We start from the raw sequence: 19,548 nt of genomic DNA, 5'->3' as shown, positions 1-19,548 counted from the left end.
ATTCTATATATAATAGAAGCAACTCCAGAACTAGCCCTATTAAATATCTTCCAGGACAACAACACACATGGATATGACAAGAAGTCATTTATTCTCAGCAGTCAGAAACTGACTTTTATAAAAATGGCAATACCATATCAATAAGGGAATACAGGGGACATTCCAGTAGCCCAACTGACCCATCACCAACCACAAGCGTTCTTAAACAATCCAGCAGCAAAAGCAGCAGCCATTCGGCCATTGGCTAATTTTGAAAATCTCCTCCTAACACTGGAGACACACAGGAAGGGGGTGGTATCTACAATATATAAAATACTACTCCAAGACACTACAGACCCCTTCACCACAATTAAAAACCAATGGGAGCATGACATAGGATACAAAATAAACCCCGCACAATGGTAAAAAATATGGTCTAAACTACCATTTAAATCCATCTCAGCCTAAAGAAGAGAACTTACCCTGAAACTTATCTATAGATGGTACTTAAACACCACAGAAGTTGGCATTGATACACCCAGGGACCTCATCTAAATGCTGGAGAGGCTACACCTCCATAGGCAAGTACCTCCACATGTGGTGGGGATGCCCCAAAGTTCATTCCTTTTGGATATCAGTGCTGCAGGAAATAACCACAATAACAAAACGGGTAATAGAAGCAACTCCAGAACTAGCCCTATTAAATATATTCCAGGACAACAACACACATGGATATGACAAGAAACTCTAAGTCATTTATTCTGAGCAGTCAGAAACATCATAACTAGACATTGGAAGGACCTATTAGGAGTGAACATAGACCACTGGTACTAAAATGTATGGGAAGCCACCTTATTAGAAAAGCTAACCAACAAACTAGCACAGGGACAAGCAACGGAGGACACCTTCACACCGGTATGGCTCCTATTTATCACATACACAGCACAACAAGAAAATGACTTATCCCCCCAACAGCATATGAATCAATATGGCCCAACAACACTCCCCTCCCCCAGCACATACAAACAAACAAACAAACTGCAACCAACTGAACACAACCAATCAAGCTCTGGACACCCTAATCTCTTGCAATGTCAATACAAATAAAGTAATATACAAATAAAGGACCTACACACGTGATGCTGACACAAACTCTACACTAACATGATGCAATAGAATGAAAGAATATAACCCCCATCTCCTTCCCCTTTCTTTCCCCCCATCACATGATGTCTATGACAATAGTGTCTCATACTGAATGTAATCAAACTGTGAAAAAGACTCTGAATTGAAAATGGATACGCAAGCTTATTTTCCTTGTTTATTTGTTTGCTTTGTAACACATTAAACATTAATTAAAAACGAATTAAAAACGAATTAAAAATGAATTAAAAAATAAAAATCCTGACATTTAATTGCAACATGTGTATCTCCTCAGTTCACTCCTGCCCATCCAACAGAAGCACAACATGGGCAGGCATCCTTTCAGCTTCTCCAGCTGCTAAACCCAGAGGTGGATCTGAAAGAGGAAAAAGAGAAAACAAAGGTGAGAACAAGAGACCCCTCTCTCTGCCAATGCCAAAGAGGCTTAATTCTGAATATCCCATTGCATAGCAGCCATTGCTAGACCCTTTCAAGGACGGAAGCCTTAGGTCAAGAATGAGAACCCTTTTAAGCCTCAGGGCTGCATCCCCACCTGGGCAACTTTGAGGGCCACATGGCACAGTAAAACATGGGTGGGACTATTCATGTTAATTTTTCCCTTGCACAATATGCTAGTTTCTACACAAACACATGCATGTCTATCCTTCATCCATGCAAACATGAAAGGACTGGCAAGGGTTGTGAACTTCCAAGGGCGAGTGAGAGGGGCCTGGAGGGTCAGATTTGGCTCCTGGGTCAGAGGTTCCCCACCCTTGCCTGAATCCAAGAGTCCTGAATAGTTTGGGGCTCTAAGGAGACCTCCGACTGGTCCAGGCTAGTTGAGTGGTCTTGGACCCCCTTTCCCCCAAAAGGGAACAAACTTCTTAAGCTGCTTATTTTTTTAAAAAGGGAAGAAAAACCCAAATATCTCTTTGTCACAGCCAGGTGTTGCCAATTCCCATATTCCATCCCAAGTGAGTCTTCAAAGCACAGCATTTATTAGGTTTAAAAATAGCCAAACAGTGAGGACTGGAGAACAACTGTGCCCACTGCTCCACATTCCCCAGTGAGGACTAGAGAACAACTGTGCCCACTGCTCCACATTCCCCCCGCTGCTCCCCATGAGCCAAGGACATCTCCCCAAGATTCCCCCCCCCCAAGTGTTGAGATTGCCAATCTGCTTCATGGCACCTTGCACTGTGTGTTTGTGTTTGTGTATGTGTGTGTTTTACCTTGCCCTGTTTTGGGTACTTCTACAAGCCTTGCAAGTGAGGCAAAGTCCAGAGGCCTTCCCCCTACCCCACCCAACCAATAAAGAATAATTCTGTTACTCTAAGAGACTTTCTGGCAGAAGAGCAGGTACAAATGCTTTTTTTTAATTAATTAAATAAATCAATCCCGTCTGTAGCTCCTGGTGTCTGGATATGTGGCCTTGCTTTGTCTTTCTTGCACCAGTTTTTTTTCCTTACCCTCTCAGGCTGCCTCTCCATGCCTTCTCCTTTTGACCCTTCCCCTTTTCCAACACTCTTTTCAAAAGATCACCTCCCCCACATCTGAGGCTTCCTTCTGCTTGTTCTATGGGGGAAACCTGTGGCTCGCCAGATCTCTTGTAAGACTCCATCTCCCATCAGCCCTGACCAGCCTGGCCTTAGAATCTCATTGACCTGAGCAGCTGAGAGCCAATGGCAGGCAAGATTCTTCTTCCAGCTCTTCCTACCTCTGAAATTAAAAGGCAGCTCGACCAATCACTGCCAGGCTGCTCCACTGGCCAGTCCCAAAAGCACTGACATCTCCCAGCAGCATACAAAACTTTATTTGAACATTCTGGACTTGATTTTTGATAGCACTGATAGATTAGTGTTTTCGGTTGGTCTGTCTCGTTTGTTTTATTGTACTACATAGACACCCCTCGTCTCCACTTTTGTATTACGGAAACTGCGTTAATAAATAATTAATACTAATAACAAGAATAACAAAAGGCACAGCTTTTGACCACCTGTGATGCTCCATATATTTTAGACTACTGCCTGGGGCTGATGGGGAGATGGGAGTCTCACAATGCCTCTGCAGACCAAGACTGATGGTTGCTCTACCAGGATGGCAAAGCCTGCTTTGGCACACAGTGATTGTGGCTTTCAGGAACTTCTCCAATGGTGGACACACTGCTGCCTCAGTTTACTCAGGAGAGCTCCGCATTCCACAGAGCATTTACTGAGTTCCCACTCCGTGGAGCATTCAAGAAATAATTGGTTACAGTCCTACATTTACAAAGGAAAAAAGCGCGGGGTGAAGAATAGAAGAAAAGAGCAGCCTATTTCTAAGGGAGGATCAGCTCCCCGGGAGAAACACTGCCTTCTAGATCTTAAGCTTCTCATTAATGTTATTACAAGGGGAAATGAGAGAGGGAACAAAGCCCACAATCATCTCTTGCTGATTCAAAATTCAAGCAGGGATTACCATATTTAATAATATATTTCACCTCAAAAGAAGCTCTCTTTCTGGCACAAAATAAACCGAAAAACCTACCGACAATGTGGAAGGCAGCACGAGAGAGACTTACGCATTAGACGATCCAAAGCCAAAGCCTGTAAGGGGTGGGGGGAAATGCAATGTTAAAGGGATTATTGGACAGGTTATATTACAAAACACACATTAAGGAAAGGTGTCAGGATTCCAAGCCAGCCTCAAAGCCACACGGTCACATCGGCACAGTTTCTCTCTGCCCCCTAACCAGTATCCAATCACTCCAGTTTGGAGTCTAGTGTTTAACTCTAACTCGCAACCAAAGCTCTTCTTTTAATTCATACACAGAGGAAGCTGCCTTCTAAAGAGTCAGACCACTGGGTCCATCTAGCTCAGTATTGTCAACCGTTAGCAGCTTCTCTGGGGTGATTCCCAGTAACTGGGGGCATCTTCCCTCTGACAGCAGAGGTAGAACACAGCCTAATTCCTCCTTGAATTTGTCTAACCCCCTTTCAAAGCCACCCAAGATAGTGGCCGTAACTACTTCTTGTGAGAGCAAATTTTAATTATGGGCTGTATATGGAAAATGGAGGACTTCCATTTTCCCTGTTCTGAGAAAAAAATTCCTCAAAACATCTAAGAACCAGGTGGAGGGCAAGGGCAAGGGGATGGAAACTCTGCACATGCTCATGAGCAGACTTTGCCGACTCCTACTCAGAAGGTGCAGAGAGCAATAAGCCCGAGAAATGAATGGCAGCGGAAGGTTTCTGGGTTTGGGGGCTTAACATCAGATTTGGTGTGTTTTGTAAATTGTTCAAAAATATTTAAACAATTTATGTTCTGCCTAACTGCAACTGTCTCTAGGTGGTTAAAAAGGCTTTAACCCTTACATAAAGGTTTTTAAAGTATGGTTAAAAATATACATTTCTTTCTATTTTCCCGCCCCCAAAGGGGAATGAAAAGATGTATGCTGGATACAGTTATGTCCCTCAGTTTCTCCAACAGAAAGCCAGTGTGGTGCAGCCAGTTAATAGTGTTGGGCTAGGACATGAGACCAGGGTTTAAATCCCCGCTTGGCCACAAAGTTCACTGGGTGTGACCTTGAGCCAGTCAATGCCTCTCAGCCTAACCTACCTCACAGGGTTGTTGTGAGTGGTTGAATTAGGGAGAGAAACCATGTACACCACCCTGAGCAACTTGGAGAGAAAGGTGGCACATAAATGCAATAAAAAAATTAAAAAGCAACCCCTGCTCCCCTTTAAGATATGATTAAGCTTGGTTTGCATCTGAAATCCAGCCCCTAACAGTTTATGACTGACCAAGTGCTGAAGCTCCCCACGCTCCCACTTCTCCAAGCTCCCTCCTATTTAGGGTCAAGAACACCTCGTACCTCCTCCTCCACCCGACCCGAAACCGGAGAAGCCAGTGCCTTGTGTGCCAAAACCCGTAGGCTGCTGAGAGAGGGATCCAAAGGTAGGGGTATTCTGGCTTGCCAGCGTTCCGAATGACACTGTGTTGGCTGTGCCGCCAAACCTGTGGAACAGAGAGGAGGAGCAAGAGGGTTAAAGAGGATGCGGCTTTTAAAAAAGATAAGTGAAGCAAAAAGAGCTAGATGAAGGCAGAAATCCACAATCAGCCAACTTGGGTGCTGTGAATGCCAAGGGAGGTCATGTTGGTACTGCTGCCTGGATTGGTGTTCTTCCTGGACAGGGTCTTCTCAATGGTGGCTCCCCATTGGTGGAATGCCCTCCTTGGTGAGGTGCATCTGCCTTCCTTTTATTAACAGAGCCACCCACCTGCCAATCAACTGACATCACAATGACATCAGGCAACGGGCGCTTTGAAGTCCCCACAATGAGGACTTCAAAGCACTGTACAAGGCTGGTAAATAGAATAGCAGTGTGTTATAGTACCACTGATCAGCTGATGGTCAAAGTTTCAATGCACTAAGCAGGGGCTCCCTGGATTTGGCTCTTTGGAAGCTAGACTTCCAATCCCAGCTCACTTTGTTATCACAGTTCTCCATGGGGAACTCTGTAGTGCAGCCAATCCTAACCAGCTTGGTGATTTGCAGTGAAAGCAAGCTTCCCTGGCTTTAAGGTTCCTGACTGCACAATGGCAGCTGTCCCTTGCACAGGTGGGTGGGGTCTGAGGAAATTGTATAATTCATTGCTGTTACCTGCCCCAGGACCTTCTGGCAAAGGGTAAGTAAGAAATCTGATTTAAAAAATCAATATAATGAAATGTAGTGAAATGAAGGGTGGCTTGCAGAGTATTTATTCAAACTAAGAAATAAAAATTGGGAACCTGGATATCACTGCAAACCCCCCTCCCAAGACGTTGTTGTTGTTGTTGTTGCTTACCCAAATCCTCCAGCGTTGGCGGCCGCCGTCCCCTCTCCGAAGACTTTGCCTCCCGTCGAGCCCAGAGGGCTTGCAAAGGCTGGGGCTGAACCGAATGCTGGCACCCCTCCGAACCCGGGGGAGCCCCCAAAAGTGGGAGGGCTGCCGAACACAGGAGCAGCTCCAAAGCCACCTGAGCAAACACAGAGGCAAACAAAGGGGGGGGAGGGAAAGGGACATACACAAGCAGAATAAATAAAAAGTCAAAATAAGAGAGGGGGGGGCAAGGCAAGAAGAGCAAAGAAAGAAGAAATCAGAGTTAGGACATTTCCTGGTGCAGAAGCCCCACAGACCTGAGCTTGCGGGGGAGGGGGGCTTTATTTGTGCTGCAGAAGCAGTGGGACCCTGACACAGGCCCCCATTTCATCCTAGAAAACATGAAGTCAGTAAATATTACAAAATACCCTCCTTTTTAAAGGCACAACTAAAAAAAGGAAATGAGGGGGGCAGTTGTCTGATGAGTCCTCTCTGGTTTTGGCCTCTTGGGCAAAGCGAATAACACACATCAGGCTCAACACCGTTTTGGATGTCAGAACTCAGGATTCTGAACTCTCTCTCTTTGTAAGAGACTCTCTCTCTCTCTCTCTCTCTCTCTCTCTCTCTGTGTGTGTGTGTGTGTGAGAGAGAGAGAGAGAGAGAGAGAGAAAGCATTGCTTAATTCAAGAGGCAAAAGCAGGAATGGGGTGGGGGGTGGGGGAGCAGAAAGGAAAAGCTTTAGGCAGAGGCAGGGCTTAGCTAGCTTTCCCCTCTTTTTTTGTTTAGAGTTGCAATCTATGTCTGGAAAGGAGAAGTGATCTATAGGATTTACAGCACTGCATTCCCCCCAACTTCCCATCTGAGGGGAACCTCAACCTCCTGCTGGCCTTCATTCGAGAGAAGCCGGATGTCTCCAAGAACTGCAAATCGGCACCCATCACCCCCAACTCTCCACTCTCTTCCCCCCCCAGAATGCACCAAAGAGAGAGAGAGAAAGAGGGGGGGGGTTGGGGAGTTTCTCATTAAGAGCTGCCTTCTTCACCCTCCATACAGCACTTACTGCAAAAGGGGTGGCTAGATTCTGCAGGCATGTCCTTAAGAAGAAAAACCTTGGACATGAATTAAAAGAAAAGCAGGCCAAGAACACCCGCTCTAGAGCGCCTGCATGAAAAAGCAGCAGTTGCTGCTGCCGCCGCCGCCAGCAGCAGCTCTCAGCAAAAGATGGGGAAAAGGAGGGGGGAAGCTAGCAGTTGCTAAGGTAGCTGTTTTCTGATGTCGCCAGCTAAACTGCAACCATTTGAGCACAGCGGTGTGTTGCACCCTAGAGGCAAGCTTATCCACAAACCCCTGACCTGTCACAAGTAGACCAGGAGGAAAGCAGGTCATTCCCAAGCCTATGATGCCATTTCCTGTCGTCCCCACTTTCATTTTAACTGATGCCAAGATTTATTTATTTATATATCGGTGTTTGCACATTACTCTTCCGTTCCAGCCCCTGAAAAAGGCTCCTAGAGCAGCTTGTATCTGTGAAATCAACTGAAAACAAGTCTGGCTTACAAGCTAAAAAAAACACACAAAAAACACATGACACACGAGGAAAATGGGACAAGAAGGGAAGAGGAAAAAAGCAAATCTGGGCACCAGTTATTAAACAGCCATTCTTATAAGGACCAGCTGGCTTGATGGAGCTCGTATTCTGGCAGAGCTGATGGGATGAGCCCTGCTTCTCATCTCTCCTACTGAGGCAGCCTAATGGGAATGACTGGTGACAGCTGAGGGAGGGGGTCTTTATCCCCCCCCCCAAAAGGTTATTTTCTGAGTTGCTTTTCAGGGCTATGCTCTCACAAAGAAACATATGTAAAAAAGGAAGGATGCAAAGAGACACTAGGTGTATGGGAAATAAAAAAGTATTCAAGGTCAGCTTGAAAAAAGTCTGCTTGCAGCTTCTCTGCTTGCAGCCAGTAACATCTCGCCCCTTTCCTAGGAGTGCAAAAATGCCCTTGGGCGCTGGGGCATGATTCACACTGGGAGTGACATCATCGCACACACCATCTTTTGAGCCTCTCCTGTAAAAATGAACACACGGCTCACACAGGAAGTGTGTGACACTGAGCCAAGAACTGAACCATTTTGTTTGCCTTCAGCTCACCAACATGGCAGCAGGTACAAATCTGGCTAGTGGGAAGGAATGTGTGACGGAGCCTTTCTGGTGGTGGCCTCTTCGCCTATGAAACGTCCTTCACTGGGAGAGACATTTGTTTCCACCCCCATTTTCTTTTAGACACTCCTTTTCCAATTCACCTTTGGTTAGGAAGCTGGTGGGGCTTTAGAACACCCTTCCTATTGTCAGCATGATGGCACCTGGTGACACAGGCTGACTTGACAGTCGGCGGTGATGTGTGCCGTTTTTGTATGTTTATGTTGCTCTTCTTTTTTTAGCTTTTGGAAATTTCCAACTGTATGTGGTTTTGAAGAGCAGAGCCGCAATGCTGTTATTTAATTGTGTTTTGTGTTACAATTTTTACTTATTCATCTGCAACCCCCTTGGAAACGGCCTTGGTCCTGAAAAGCAGCATAAAATAATAATATTCTAAAGTAAAGGAGGAAAGCCAAAGAAAACAGCCCTGTTGGGTCAGACCAAAGGCCCATCATCATAGGGGTGGATGATATCAGGTCTGGGGGACAAATGTAGCCCCTCCAAGGGCTCCCCTGCCTAGTCCTTGGGACTCTCCCCAGACAACACACACGACCCCACTTTGCACTTTCCTTGGCCGAAATGTGCCCTTGAACTCTGACAATGCCTTTTGCTTGCTTGGACGGAGAACATTGAGTAGGTGTGAGAAGAAACCAGCCTACAGGGACAAATGTCCCTATAAAGGGACAATTTATAATCATTGCTCCGCCCACTGTTGCCTCTGGACCTCTCCAGCACTGGCATGTGGCTCTTGGGCTTAGAAAGTGTCCATACCCCATGCCTATACAGTCCAAAACCCAGTTTTCCCGCATAGTGGGCTGCCGGATGCATCCTGGAGGCCCATAAGTAGAATGTGAAAACCAAAGCCCACTCCTCCATTGTCTGCCCCCTAGCATGCTAACCACTGTGGACAAACTTTGCCCTCCTTCGTGAATTTCTCCACTGCCCGTTAAAGACCACCAAGACAGCTCGTGGCAGAAAATTCCACACATTAAATTCTGCATTGTCCAAAGAAGTAATTTATTTAGACTGTCCTGAATACTGTCTAACAATTTGAGTTTGAGTATTATAAAAAAGGAAGTGGGGAATCCTATATCCCCCCCTCCTTCTCCACACCATGAATAATTTGATAAGCATCTATTGTACCTATGCATCAAGTGTGAGTATGATGGAGCAGTGGTGAGGAACCAGTGTCCCTTCAGACATGGCTGGACAACAACTCCCATCATTCCTGACCACTGTGCCCTGCTGGCTGGGGCTGATAGAAGCTGGAGTCCAATGACATCTGGAGGGCCACAGGTTCCCCATCCTTAGGATAGAAGCTGGGGCGGGGCGGGGGGGGCGGGGAGGTTCAATTAAAAAAAAGCAACACCCAACCCTTAAGTTCCCTCTTAGGAAAGGTGCCATTTATAATTCTGGCTGACCTTCTCTTCCTTCTTTGACCTAAAAAACCCCCACATCTGCACACTGGCTCTGTTCACAGGTCATGCATGACAAGTCAGGAAAAGTTGTTGCCTTATTAGGAAAAAGAGGCATGCTTCTGTAGAGCTGCCTGATCACTCCTCACTTTGCTCTTACCCTGGCATGAGACAGGAAGAAGAAGAAGAAGAGTTTGGATTTGATATCCCGCTTTTCACTACCCGAAGGAGTCTCAAAGCGGCTAACTTTCTCCTTTCCCTTCCTCCTCCACAACAAACACTCTGTGAGGTGAGTGGGGCTGAGAGACTTCAGAGAAGTGTGACTAGCCCAAGGTCACCCAGCAGCTGCATATGGAGGAGCGGAGACACGAACCTGGTTCCCCAGATTACGAGTCTACCGCTCTTAACAACTGCACCACACTGGCTCTCAAGCCAGGAAGCCACAACTAAGTCTGGCTTCCTGTAACATCCAAAGCTGAGGTTTGCTTTTCCCAAACAAGGTAGGATTCGAAAGCAAACAAAGAACCATGGTTGAAGGCTGTGGTTTGTGATTCTGACTTGCCAGGGAAAAACAAACCACACTTGGGTTTGTCATAGGAAGCCAAGCTTAACTATGCCTTCTCGGTATGCTTCTCCTGCTTGCACCAGAGGGAGCAGCCAAGTGAGAGCAACCAGGCTGGGCAGGGTTCACTTCCTGCTAAACCACGGTTTACTGGAACACACAAGCATCAACTGAATTTCAACTGAGGCTGCCCTGCAGATGTACATAGAGGAATCATGATACCGGCTACTCCTATTTTCTGTCCATTTGCCGATAATCCCTGGCATGGAATTAACTCCCGTTCCCCCAGTCTTCCATGCAGCTCACAGTTTTTACTGCTTTTCAACGCACACTTCCATCTTATTAACAGCCTGCCTGTCTGCTACAAGAAATGACTACCAATATAGCTCCTTGCTGTTTTTGACTGGAGGTGCATTTTAATACCCTGGGTGAAATTCCAGTCCCGACCAATGTAACAGATACTACCCGGTTGTAAACACAACTGTCTGTGGGGGGGGGGGGGGAGAGAGAGAGAGAGAGAGAGAGCTGCAGCTGAATTATTTAGCAGAGATTAGAGATCCAGTGACACTTTTGTCCATGAGCCATTGGATTTTACCATGTCCTCCAAGTTTCATAGGAACCAACGCATGTATTGCAAGTTAAGAACATAAGAAGAACCTGGTTGCTGCACCAGGCCATAAGTCTAGCTGGCCCAATATCCTGTTCTCACCGTGGCCAACCAGATGCCCCAGTAAGAAGCTTGCAAGCAATACTTGAGTGCAGCACTGCTCTCCCCTCTTGCAATTCTCAGCAACTATTATTCAGAGTCAAGGTGCCTCCGATAGCTCTATATATCATGTTCTACCGTAAGGGGACCTGCAGCATGCAAAGCAGGTGCTCAGCCACTGAGCTGTGGTCACTTCCTTTCTGCCATCCACCAGTACCAGTGGCACAGGGAACCAGCACCTGACCTACAGAGCTCCTGGTCTGAGCTGCAGAGCACCCTGATATGAATTAAAGAAGAGCCTGGCTGCTGGATCAGGCCAAAGGCCCATCTAAATCCTCCACCCCGTTCTCACAGTGGTCAACCAGATGCCCCAAAAGGAAGCCTGAAAGCAGGACATAAGCACAACCGCTAAAAGCCACAACATACAAGGGTCAACCATCCTTTTGGAGCCTGTGGGAACACTGATAACGTATTGAGGGCACCATCCTCTATGGTTGCTTCTCCCCAACCTCCTCTTGGGTCAGTTCACTACATATCTAGAGAAAGATGTGATCTACAATTTGATGACAACGCTGGTGGGGAAAGACCCATGAAAAAAAGGAAGACCTGTTTTACCAGAATCAACACTTGTGTACATGGTTGCCTCCTCCCTCCCTCTGTGCATGTGTCTGACTCTCTCCCCTGATTCCTACAGCACCCCGCTTTCTTTCCCCTCACTGCCTCTCAGTTGTTCTCTTTTCCTCCCAACACGCCCCGGAATCACACCCTTTGCACCTCCTGGCTGCACAGTTTTCTGTTCCGCTGCCAATCTGAGCCTTGAAAAGAAGAAAGAACTGAAAAGTGGAAGGGAGAACACGAGAGCATCAGAAGCGTCTGGCTGCTGTATCAGGCAAGTGGCTCATCCTGCCTTGTATCCTGGCCAACCGGAAGCCGCAAGGGACCCAGAAGAAAACTCAAAGCCAATGTCCCCTACGTGGTGATGTGTAAGTTGGCCTAGAACACAAGGTATGGTGTAACTATTGTTCAAAAGGCAGGAGGGCCTTCCCCATGCTAGAAGAACGAGTTCTCCCCACTTCTCCCCATGGTGGGGAAAGCTTGGTTGCAGAGCATCCACTCTACATGCAGAAGATCCCAGGTTCAATCCCTAGCATCTCCAGGTAGAGCTGGGAATGTCCCCTGCCTGAAACCCTGGGAGAAGGGCCATTTCTGCCGGTTAGCACTGACACTACTGGGGCAGATGGACCAAAGGGTCTGACTTGGTGGAAGGCAGCTTCCTATGTTCACAAGAAGAAACAATAGACAAACTAATACCTGCTTTAGTCGGGCTGGAGAACCCAAAGCCTTGAGATGCCACGCTCCCTCCACCAGAGCTGAATGTGCCCATCGGCTTCTGCTCGCCAAAGGAGGCGGTGGTGCCAAATCCAAAGGTCTTGGCACCGCTGTTTCCAAAAAGGCTTGACGTATCTGGGGCGGGGAGAAACGAGAGTCTTTTCTTACATACCAGAAAAAGGCCCGCCTCCCCCAAAAAGTGCCCAAAGCCCAATTGGGGGGGGGAGACACAATGAGGATCAGGGGTTTAAGATGGCACATGTCGCCGCTTGCCTATGGTGAGAAAGAATCGGCACCATGAACAGCAAAGTTTCTGGAAATGGAAAGACTTTCCTTTTCTTTTTCATGGGAACTTCAGGACCATTAGACTTATTATCTGAACTGCTACTGCTGCTATACCACATGCACACACACACATATACTCTCCTCCCTGAGAAGACTGTATGGAATTCTCTTCCTGGTCTAATAGGCTAGACACACTGGGTTGTTTTTCCTCCCCTCTGCAGTATTTGGGCTTGCTCAAGTCATCTGATTTTCAGAAGAGGTTGACCATTTGAACCAGCAACAACCAGTCTGGAATCAAAGCAGTGATGCCTGCAGGGGGCTTTGTATCAAACTGCCCATCTTAAAATGTGAATACTGAGCATCATGACGCCACAGAAAAGGGGTGGGGTGGCCCCTCTATAAAGAGCAGGAGACCATCTACTGATAGCCACCAATGAAAATTTACCACCGTATCATGGATGCCAGGAATCAAAGTCACATGTAATAAGTAGCAAAATATTATAACAGAGAAATACAATAAGCCTGCAACTTACATGGGGGTTATGTTCTGGGGGTCTTCCCTAAAGCTAAGGGCTGATGGGAGTTGGAGCCCCATAGGCTTCCAGCCTGTTGGGTTAAGGCTGTAACCCAAACCACTTATCTACCAGGTTGGGGTTTCTGCTGGTCTCTTCTCATTCCGAGGAAGTAGGTTGGATACTGGAATCCCTGCCAGCAGCAGTCCACAAGAAGCCCTGAAGCAGAGGTTTCTGGGAGCAGCCCCACTGCTATCACTTGAAGGCCCAACTGGGCCTGTCTCCCTGATGGGTTGAGCAAAAGGGCTACAGATGCAGCCCCATCATTCTGGATTCAGGACACCAGTGCATTTTCAGCAAAGCCGTGAGACAGATGCACTATAATGTGCACAAAGAGAGAGTATAAAGCCTGTCTTCTCAAAGAGCCTCTACATCCACGTCCAGTTATGGCTCACAGAAGTGAAAGCCTCTCTGATCTTCAGAATCAGAATCCTCTTTCAAACCCCAGGGCCCAGGAAAGTTCAAAGGAGTACCAGTGTTGTGAGTGTGTGGAAACTTCTCTTTACTACTCAAGGATAAGGCACTTGTGTATGTTCCTAGACCTCTTTGTCCTTAGATTTAGGGGACTGGGCTCAAGACTGCAGTTTCTTTCTGAACCCAGCCCCCTTTATTAATTCCCTCTCTCTCTCTCTCTCTCTCTCTCTCTGTGTGTGTGTGTGTGAGAGAGAGAGAAAGAGAGAGAGAGAGTATATATATTCACTACATTAATTTAGATTAGTCAGAAAACTTATCAGTGACAGTTTATTATTATTATTATTATTATTATTATTAATTATTTTGTAAGAATATTAACAAACCATCAACTCATAAGAAAAATATATCGGTGGTGTACAAAAAAAATTACATTATACAACCAGGGGCGCTGACTTGCCCCCCACATTGAGGGGGCACGGTGGTGCGTGCCGTCATACACCCCTCTGCATGATCTGCCCCCTGCCTGGGATGGGGTGTGCAGAGAGCGATTTCCCCTCTCCACATGTCCCGGCCCCACCCAGCACATGAGGGCTCTCCTGGTGGCGACAGGTGGCAGGGAATGGCAGCCTGCTCAATGCTGGAGGGGGCTCAGCCCCCTGCCCACAAATACTGAGTGGAATGAAGCCCTTTCCGCCCCCTATAGTTGGCTGATCATAATACAGAAAAGAATGACCGCTGCTGAATCAAATTAATGCTCTAAAAGTGCTTAGTGGCAGAAATGTCAAAACTGTAGGTACTCATCTCCCCCCCCCCATTTTTTTATTATTTTAATTAAGCAAACAACAACAATAACAAATAAATCACAAACAATAAAAACAACATTACAAATAGAAACAAACCCTACAACTAAATATACCTAATATCCTTTCTTTTCATTGTAGGTTGACTTCCTCACATCCTCCCTTCCTGCGTTCCTTGAGAATCATCTTTAGTAATTTCTTTACATTGTCAAAATCAATTTTTAATTAACCTTAACCTCTATTCTTCTCTATTATCCCTAACATTATTTCATACACTCTTATTTACTCTACATCTATCCCTAACTCTACAGCCTAGCTTAACTTTCAGCTTACTTCTAATGTTTAATATTACAATAATTTTTTTAATATAATTTGAATTTCTTCCAATCTTCTTCCACCGCGTCATACTCATCTCATTTCAAAAGGAACAAGGTTCCAAAATACTGGTGCCACTACATTAAAAAGCCTTAGTATGCACTGGAGCTAAATCAGGGAGGGGAACATTTTTCAGACCAAGGGCTACTTTCCCTTCTGGGCAACCTTCCTGGGGCCGCATGCCAGGGTGGGCAGGGCCAGTGGCAAATGTGGGTGGAGCAACAAATGGCAATTCTGCCTTTGTACAGTAGGCTAGTTTCTACACACCTTCACATACACAGAACCCTCTCTATCCCCCATCAGGGCAAGCAAGAGGCATGATCAGAGTTCAAGGACACATTGCAGCCAGGCAAACACACTCAAGGAGGGTGTGAAGTAGGGTTGGTGTGGGGTGGGGCCTTGGGAGAGTTAAAAGTGCTGAGGGTTGTTAAGTGACCCTTCTTTACCTCCTGGAGTGGTTTTTATAATCAATCTTTCTTCCCAGGGAACTCTGGGAACTGTAGCTCTGTAAGGTGGGACAGCAGTCTCCTAACAACTCTCAACACCCTGAACAAACTACAGTTCCCAGAATTCTTTGGGGGAAGCCATGAATGTTCAAAGTGGGACCATAGTACTTTAAATGTATGGTGAGAATGGGGCCTTTGGCAAAACAGAAATGGAAACACAATTTAACACAAGAGTTAAAACACCTGTAAAAGGCCTGACAGGACCTACCTCACCTCCAGCAGGAGAGGGGCCCAGAGAAGGGCCTTCGGTGCAGAAATTTAATACAAAAGCAGGTTTATGTGTGAAGAGACACCTAAGTGGTACATGGATCCTAAGCTGCTTATAGGGACACTGAACTGAGCCCATGTGAACAAAGATTCGAAATCACAAACCCAGGGCTCTGTAACTAATGGTTGGCCGCCAAGCAGACTTGATCTCCCCACCACCATCACTTCCAAAATCAATTCCCATCCCCACCCTGGGCTTTGTTGCTGCTGCAAAAGCCAAAAGATTCTGGTTGGCCTAGAACAGGGGTCAGCAAACTTTTTCAGCAGGGGGCTGGTCCACTGTCCCTCAGACCTTGTGGGGGGCGGACTATATTTTTTTTGGGGGGGGGGTGTGATGCAAGAGCACCACGAGCCCTGGTGGCTGCTTACCTGTGTCTTGCGAGCGGCAGGGGCTGGAGGCGGCAGAGGGACGATGAGTAATGCGCGAAAGGGCTCCGGATAGGGGTTGCTTAAAATGGCAGCCACTCGAGCGCTGCTGCTGCTGGCACCAACAAAGCCCAGCCCCCTTCCTCCTCTAGGCAGGGCGGGGGGAAGCCAGAAGGAGGGAGGAGGCGCTGCTACTGCCGTTTGAAGGAGAGGGAGGGAGAGGGAAAGAATGTGCGAGCTGGCAATCCACGCAGCAATTCCTGGACCGTCTGCGGGCCGGATCCAGAAGACAATTGGGCCTGATACGGCCCGCAGCCCTTAGTTTGCCGACCCATGGCCTAGAAATGAGGTCCCTGGTCCACACCAGTTGATCACTTGCTTCCACTGTCAATGCAAACAGTTTCAATTCATAAAGTGCTCCACTAAGGGGGAAGTTCTACATGGGATAGGTCATAAGGTGATGACACATGGGTGATGCAGGTCTTCCAGCATTTGGGGGGGGGTGGGGAGAGAACACCCTGTGTGAATCGGCCAGTTCTGAGGAACAAAGATGGAGTGGCTATGACACTGAACGCACAAGACTTGTCAGTACTTACTCTGGTTGGCCTGGGAACCAAATCCCCCACCGGTGGCGCTGAAAGGGTTCTTATTTGCTGCCTCATGGCTTGGCTTTCCTCCTAGGCCACTGAAGAAACCACCACTTCTCCCGCCGCTGCTTCCAGACCCAAAGAGACCCCCGCCAGAAGAAGTCTGCTGTAAGGAGGAACAAAAAGTGGGGAAGAACTGTTTTCACTGGCTCGCAGGTACACAGGGGCCAGCTTCCATGAGGACTAGAAGCATTGCTCAAGCAACCCTGCAGACGTGGGCTAGGATCCGAAAAGTGTTAGTGGGCTTGGAAATTCTCCAACCCTATATTTATTTTAGATACTTATATACTGCTTTTACATACAAAAAAAATGGCAAAATGTATATAGCATGATTTTCAAAAGTTATTCGTTAAAGTGGACTACAATTTAAGTAAAAGAAAGTCACAATTTTTTAAAAAAAAATCACAACAGCAACAGAAGATAAAACACACACACACACGCATGCACATAAAAACACCCCTGAAAAGTTTTGACAGCTTATTTAAAAGGGTCAGTCTCTAGGACTGACTGTCCTGAAGCTGGAAACAGATTCCAGGGTTTATGTACCGCCACCAAAGAGTTACTGCTTCGTATTATCTGCTAACCTGACAGATGAATGGGATGGGACAGCCATGAGTTTAGAAAGGCAGTACTGTATTAAGTAGGCAATGAGTTCGACTTCATCTGTACCTCTGGGGAATTGCGGTGGGCTATAGACATCTGAATACTCACAAGCTGCAAATGACAACATATTTCCTTCCGTCTTCCAGGTTCTTCCTCCCCCTACTCTGCTAAGCACACAGGAGTCATCTTTTCTAGGGGAAAGAATCTGAATCCTGTGTGATTAGTAAAGTGGGCGGGTGGGTGGAGGGAGGCGGGAAAGGAGCCAGCTAATCAGTTCCTGCAAGATGGGAGATTGGATTTTGGGGAACAGATTTAAGATGGTAAGAAAAGCCTGCTGGATCAGGCCAGCGGCCCATCTGCTGCAGCATCCTGTTCTCACAGTGGCCACCCAGTTGCTTCAAACAGTGAAGGCAGAGCACAGGCATTTTTTCGTGGTCTTTAAGGTATCCTTGACTCATATTGCTCTGCACTGTATGAAGCACTTCTTTGCATATCCCTGAATCGACCACAATGCAAATCTATGGCAGGATGAACCAAGGCGGTGCTCTCCAGAATGTTGTTGGATTACAGCTCCCAAAAGCCCCGGCCAGGATGGCCAGTGGTCAGGGATGATGGGAGGCAGGAGAATAGCAGCATCGAGAGGGCAACACATTGGCTATTCTTGATCTACGGTCTTGGAATATATAAACCCCTAAGGGGGATTCCCCTGCTCTTCCCACCAGAACCAAGCACAGGTTTTTTTGCCCATGAAGAAGCGTGAAAATAAGTTTAGGAAAGATTACCTGGCCAAAGAGGTTCCCACTGGTGTTGGTCGCTTGCCCGAACACAGGGCCTGGGCTGCTGGAGCCAAATGCTGGACATGGGAGAAAAAGAAAGAAAAGAGGGCAGGAGGAAAGTCAGCATTTAGACACAAGACAAATGAGGACTGCTGGACTAGAACCAAAGATATGAGTTTGAGGGGAAGGGTCAGCCTGGATGATGCCCTGAGTTCCTTCCAAGTATTGGGATCCTGTGTCTGGGGTTGAATGCATGAGAGCAAGCTTGCCAAGCCAGTCCCTTTGTCCAGGCTAGTGGTTGCCAAAGTGGGAAGCTGTTATCACTGGATGAAGTTCATCCATTTTGTTGAATTAATTAACCTAAATATATTTAATTGTCTTTTGAATAACTTTGCCATCGATTAACACAGTGTTTTGAATTGCGCTGTGTTGTCATTGCCCTTGGTGAATCACGCAAATTCTGAATAATGCTTTTTATAGGGTAGGGAGCACTGGGGATGAGTTAGTGGAACCAAGGGGGAAGTGGCCTGAAAGACCTTGGGAACCACTGGACTGTGCGAGCTGAGGCTGATGGGAGCTGTAATCCAAACAGCCAGGTTAGCTGGGAGATACAATCCAAAGTGTCTAGAGGAGAACAAGTCAGTGAAGGAGACCATAGACTTGTGTGTGTTGAATGAGGCCTTGCTAGAAATGCCACTGCCATGTCAAGTTTGTAATAGGTGCATTGATGTGTGGCAGGTTATGGAACATCCCCCCTTACGAGTTGAGTGTGGCCCCCTCCTTATATAATTTTTCACAAAAATGTACCTCTTTGCCCAGGTCTTTTGAGAGGAAGTGGGGAGGAGAGAGGAGGACTGTGTCATAGCTCGGTGGGGTTGAGCATCTGCTTTGCATGCAGAAGGCCCCAGGTTCAATCCCCAGCCATATCTCTGGGAAGGGCTGGGAAAGACTCCCTTGCCTGAGATGCAGGAGAGCTGTTGCCAGCCCATGTGGACACCACTGATCACTTGATCAGTATATGGTAGCTTCCTACATTTAGTGATGTCATCTGGATGCCCCCTATTGCGGTGCTCTTGCTGGTCTTGATTGCTATGCAAAATGGTTTTAATTGTGGGCTTAGTGATAAGCACAGCATAGCCTCAACATGTTGCATTAAGCCAGGATAGGCAACGTGGTGCCCTCTGTACATGGATGAGCTTCAACTCCCATCACCTCACCTTTTCTCCAAAAAAGCAAAAATACTGAGCAATGCTGAAATGCTAAAATCACGAAGGAATTAAAAAGGCCTGGATTTCCATTAAATACATTTCAAAATGGCAGCAACTGCTAAATGAGTCCCAGCTGAGGGCTCACATTTCCTTTGTGCGAGAAGGATCTGGAGCTGTGTTAATCACCTGTTCCCGTGAAAAGATAATGAAGTGTTTGTATTAAAAAGAATTCCCCTGCTCACTTCAAAATGCACACCCTGCCATCAAAACTAAGGCACTTTCCTGTAATTAAGGCCCCTTTCCTGTATGCAGGGCTCACTTATGCCTTTGAAAAATATTTTGTCCTGGTAATTAGCAGGGCGGGGGGGGGGGGGATGTTCTTTCTTAAATGTGCCTCTTGTATATTGAAACCTAATTAGTTTTCCACCTTTGGGCACTGTGATCCATGGGGAGAGCTCCACCCACCCCCTGTCCCCCTGCTGTGCTTCTGGGGAGTGGAATGTCTTGATGGATCATGTCCTGGGCTCCCCCCATCACCTTTCCTGTACATTACAGGG

General features: G+C 46.9%; 1 protein-coding gene across 1 annotated transcript in view; it reads right to left on the bottom strand.

Annotated features, from left to right (window-relative positions):
- Positions 1 to 1,378: 1,378 nt before the first annotated feature.
- The window catches only part of NUP214 (nucleoporin 214), an 81,207-nt gene continuing 63,037 nt past the window's right edge, over positions 1,379 to 19,548 (bottom strand). Inside the window, exons 30-36 of the mRNA XM_033137052.1 lie at positions 17,790 to 17,860; positions 16,354 to 16,510; positions 12,155 to 12,307; positions 5,949 to 6,120; positions 4,976 to 5,118; positions 3,683 to 3,707; positions 1,379 to 1,498 (exon numbers count right to left, since the gene is read on the bottom strand). Of these exons, the coding sequence (XP_032992943.1) occupies positions 1,465 to 1,498; positions 3,683 to 3,707; positions 4,976 to 5,118; positions 5,949 to 6,120; positions 12,155 to 12,307; positions 16,354 to 16,510; positions 17,790 to 17,860 (755 nt within the window). The 3' untranslated portion in view covers positions 1,379 to 1,464. The remainder of the gene's footprint in view (positions 1,499 to 3,682; positions 3,708 to 4,975; positions 5,119 to 5,948; positions 6,121 to 12,154; positions 12,308 to 16,353; positions 16,511 to 17,789; positions 17,861 to 19,548) is intronic.

This window comes from Lacerta agilis, chromosome Z (genome assembly GCF_009819535.1).
Source record: "Lacerta agilis isolate rLacAgi1 chromosome Z, rLacAgi1.pri, whole genome shotgun sequence".
In the NCBI taxonomy this organism is placed as follows: domain Eukaryota; kingdom Metazoa; phylum Chordata; class Lepidosauria; order Squamata; family Lacertidae; genus Lacerta; species Lacerta agilis.
This window is presented reverse-complemented; position numbering and strand designations above follow the sequence as displayed.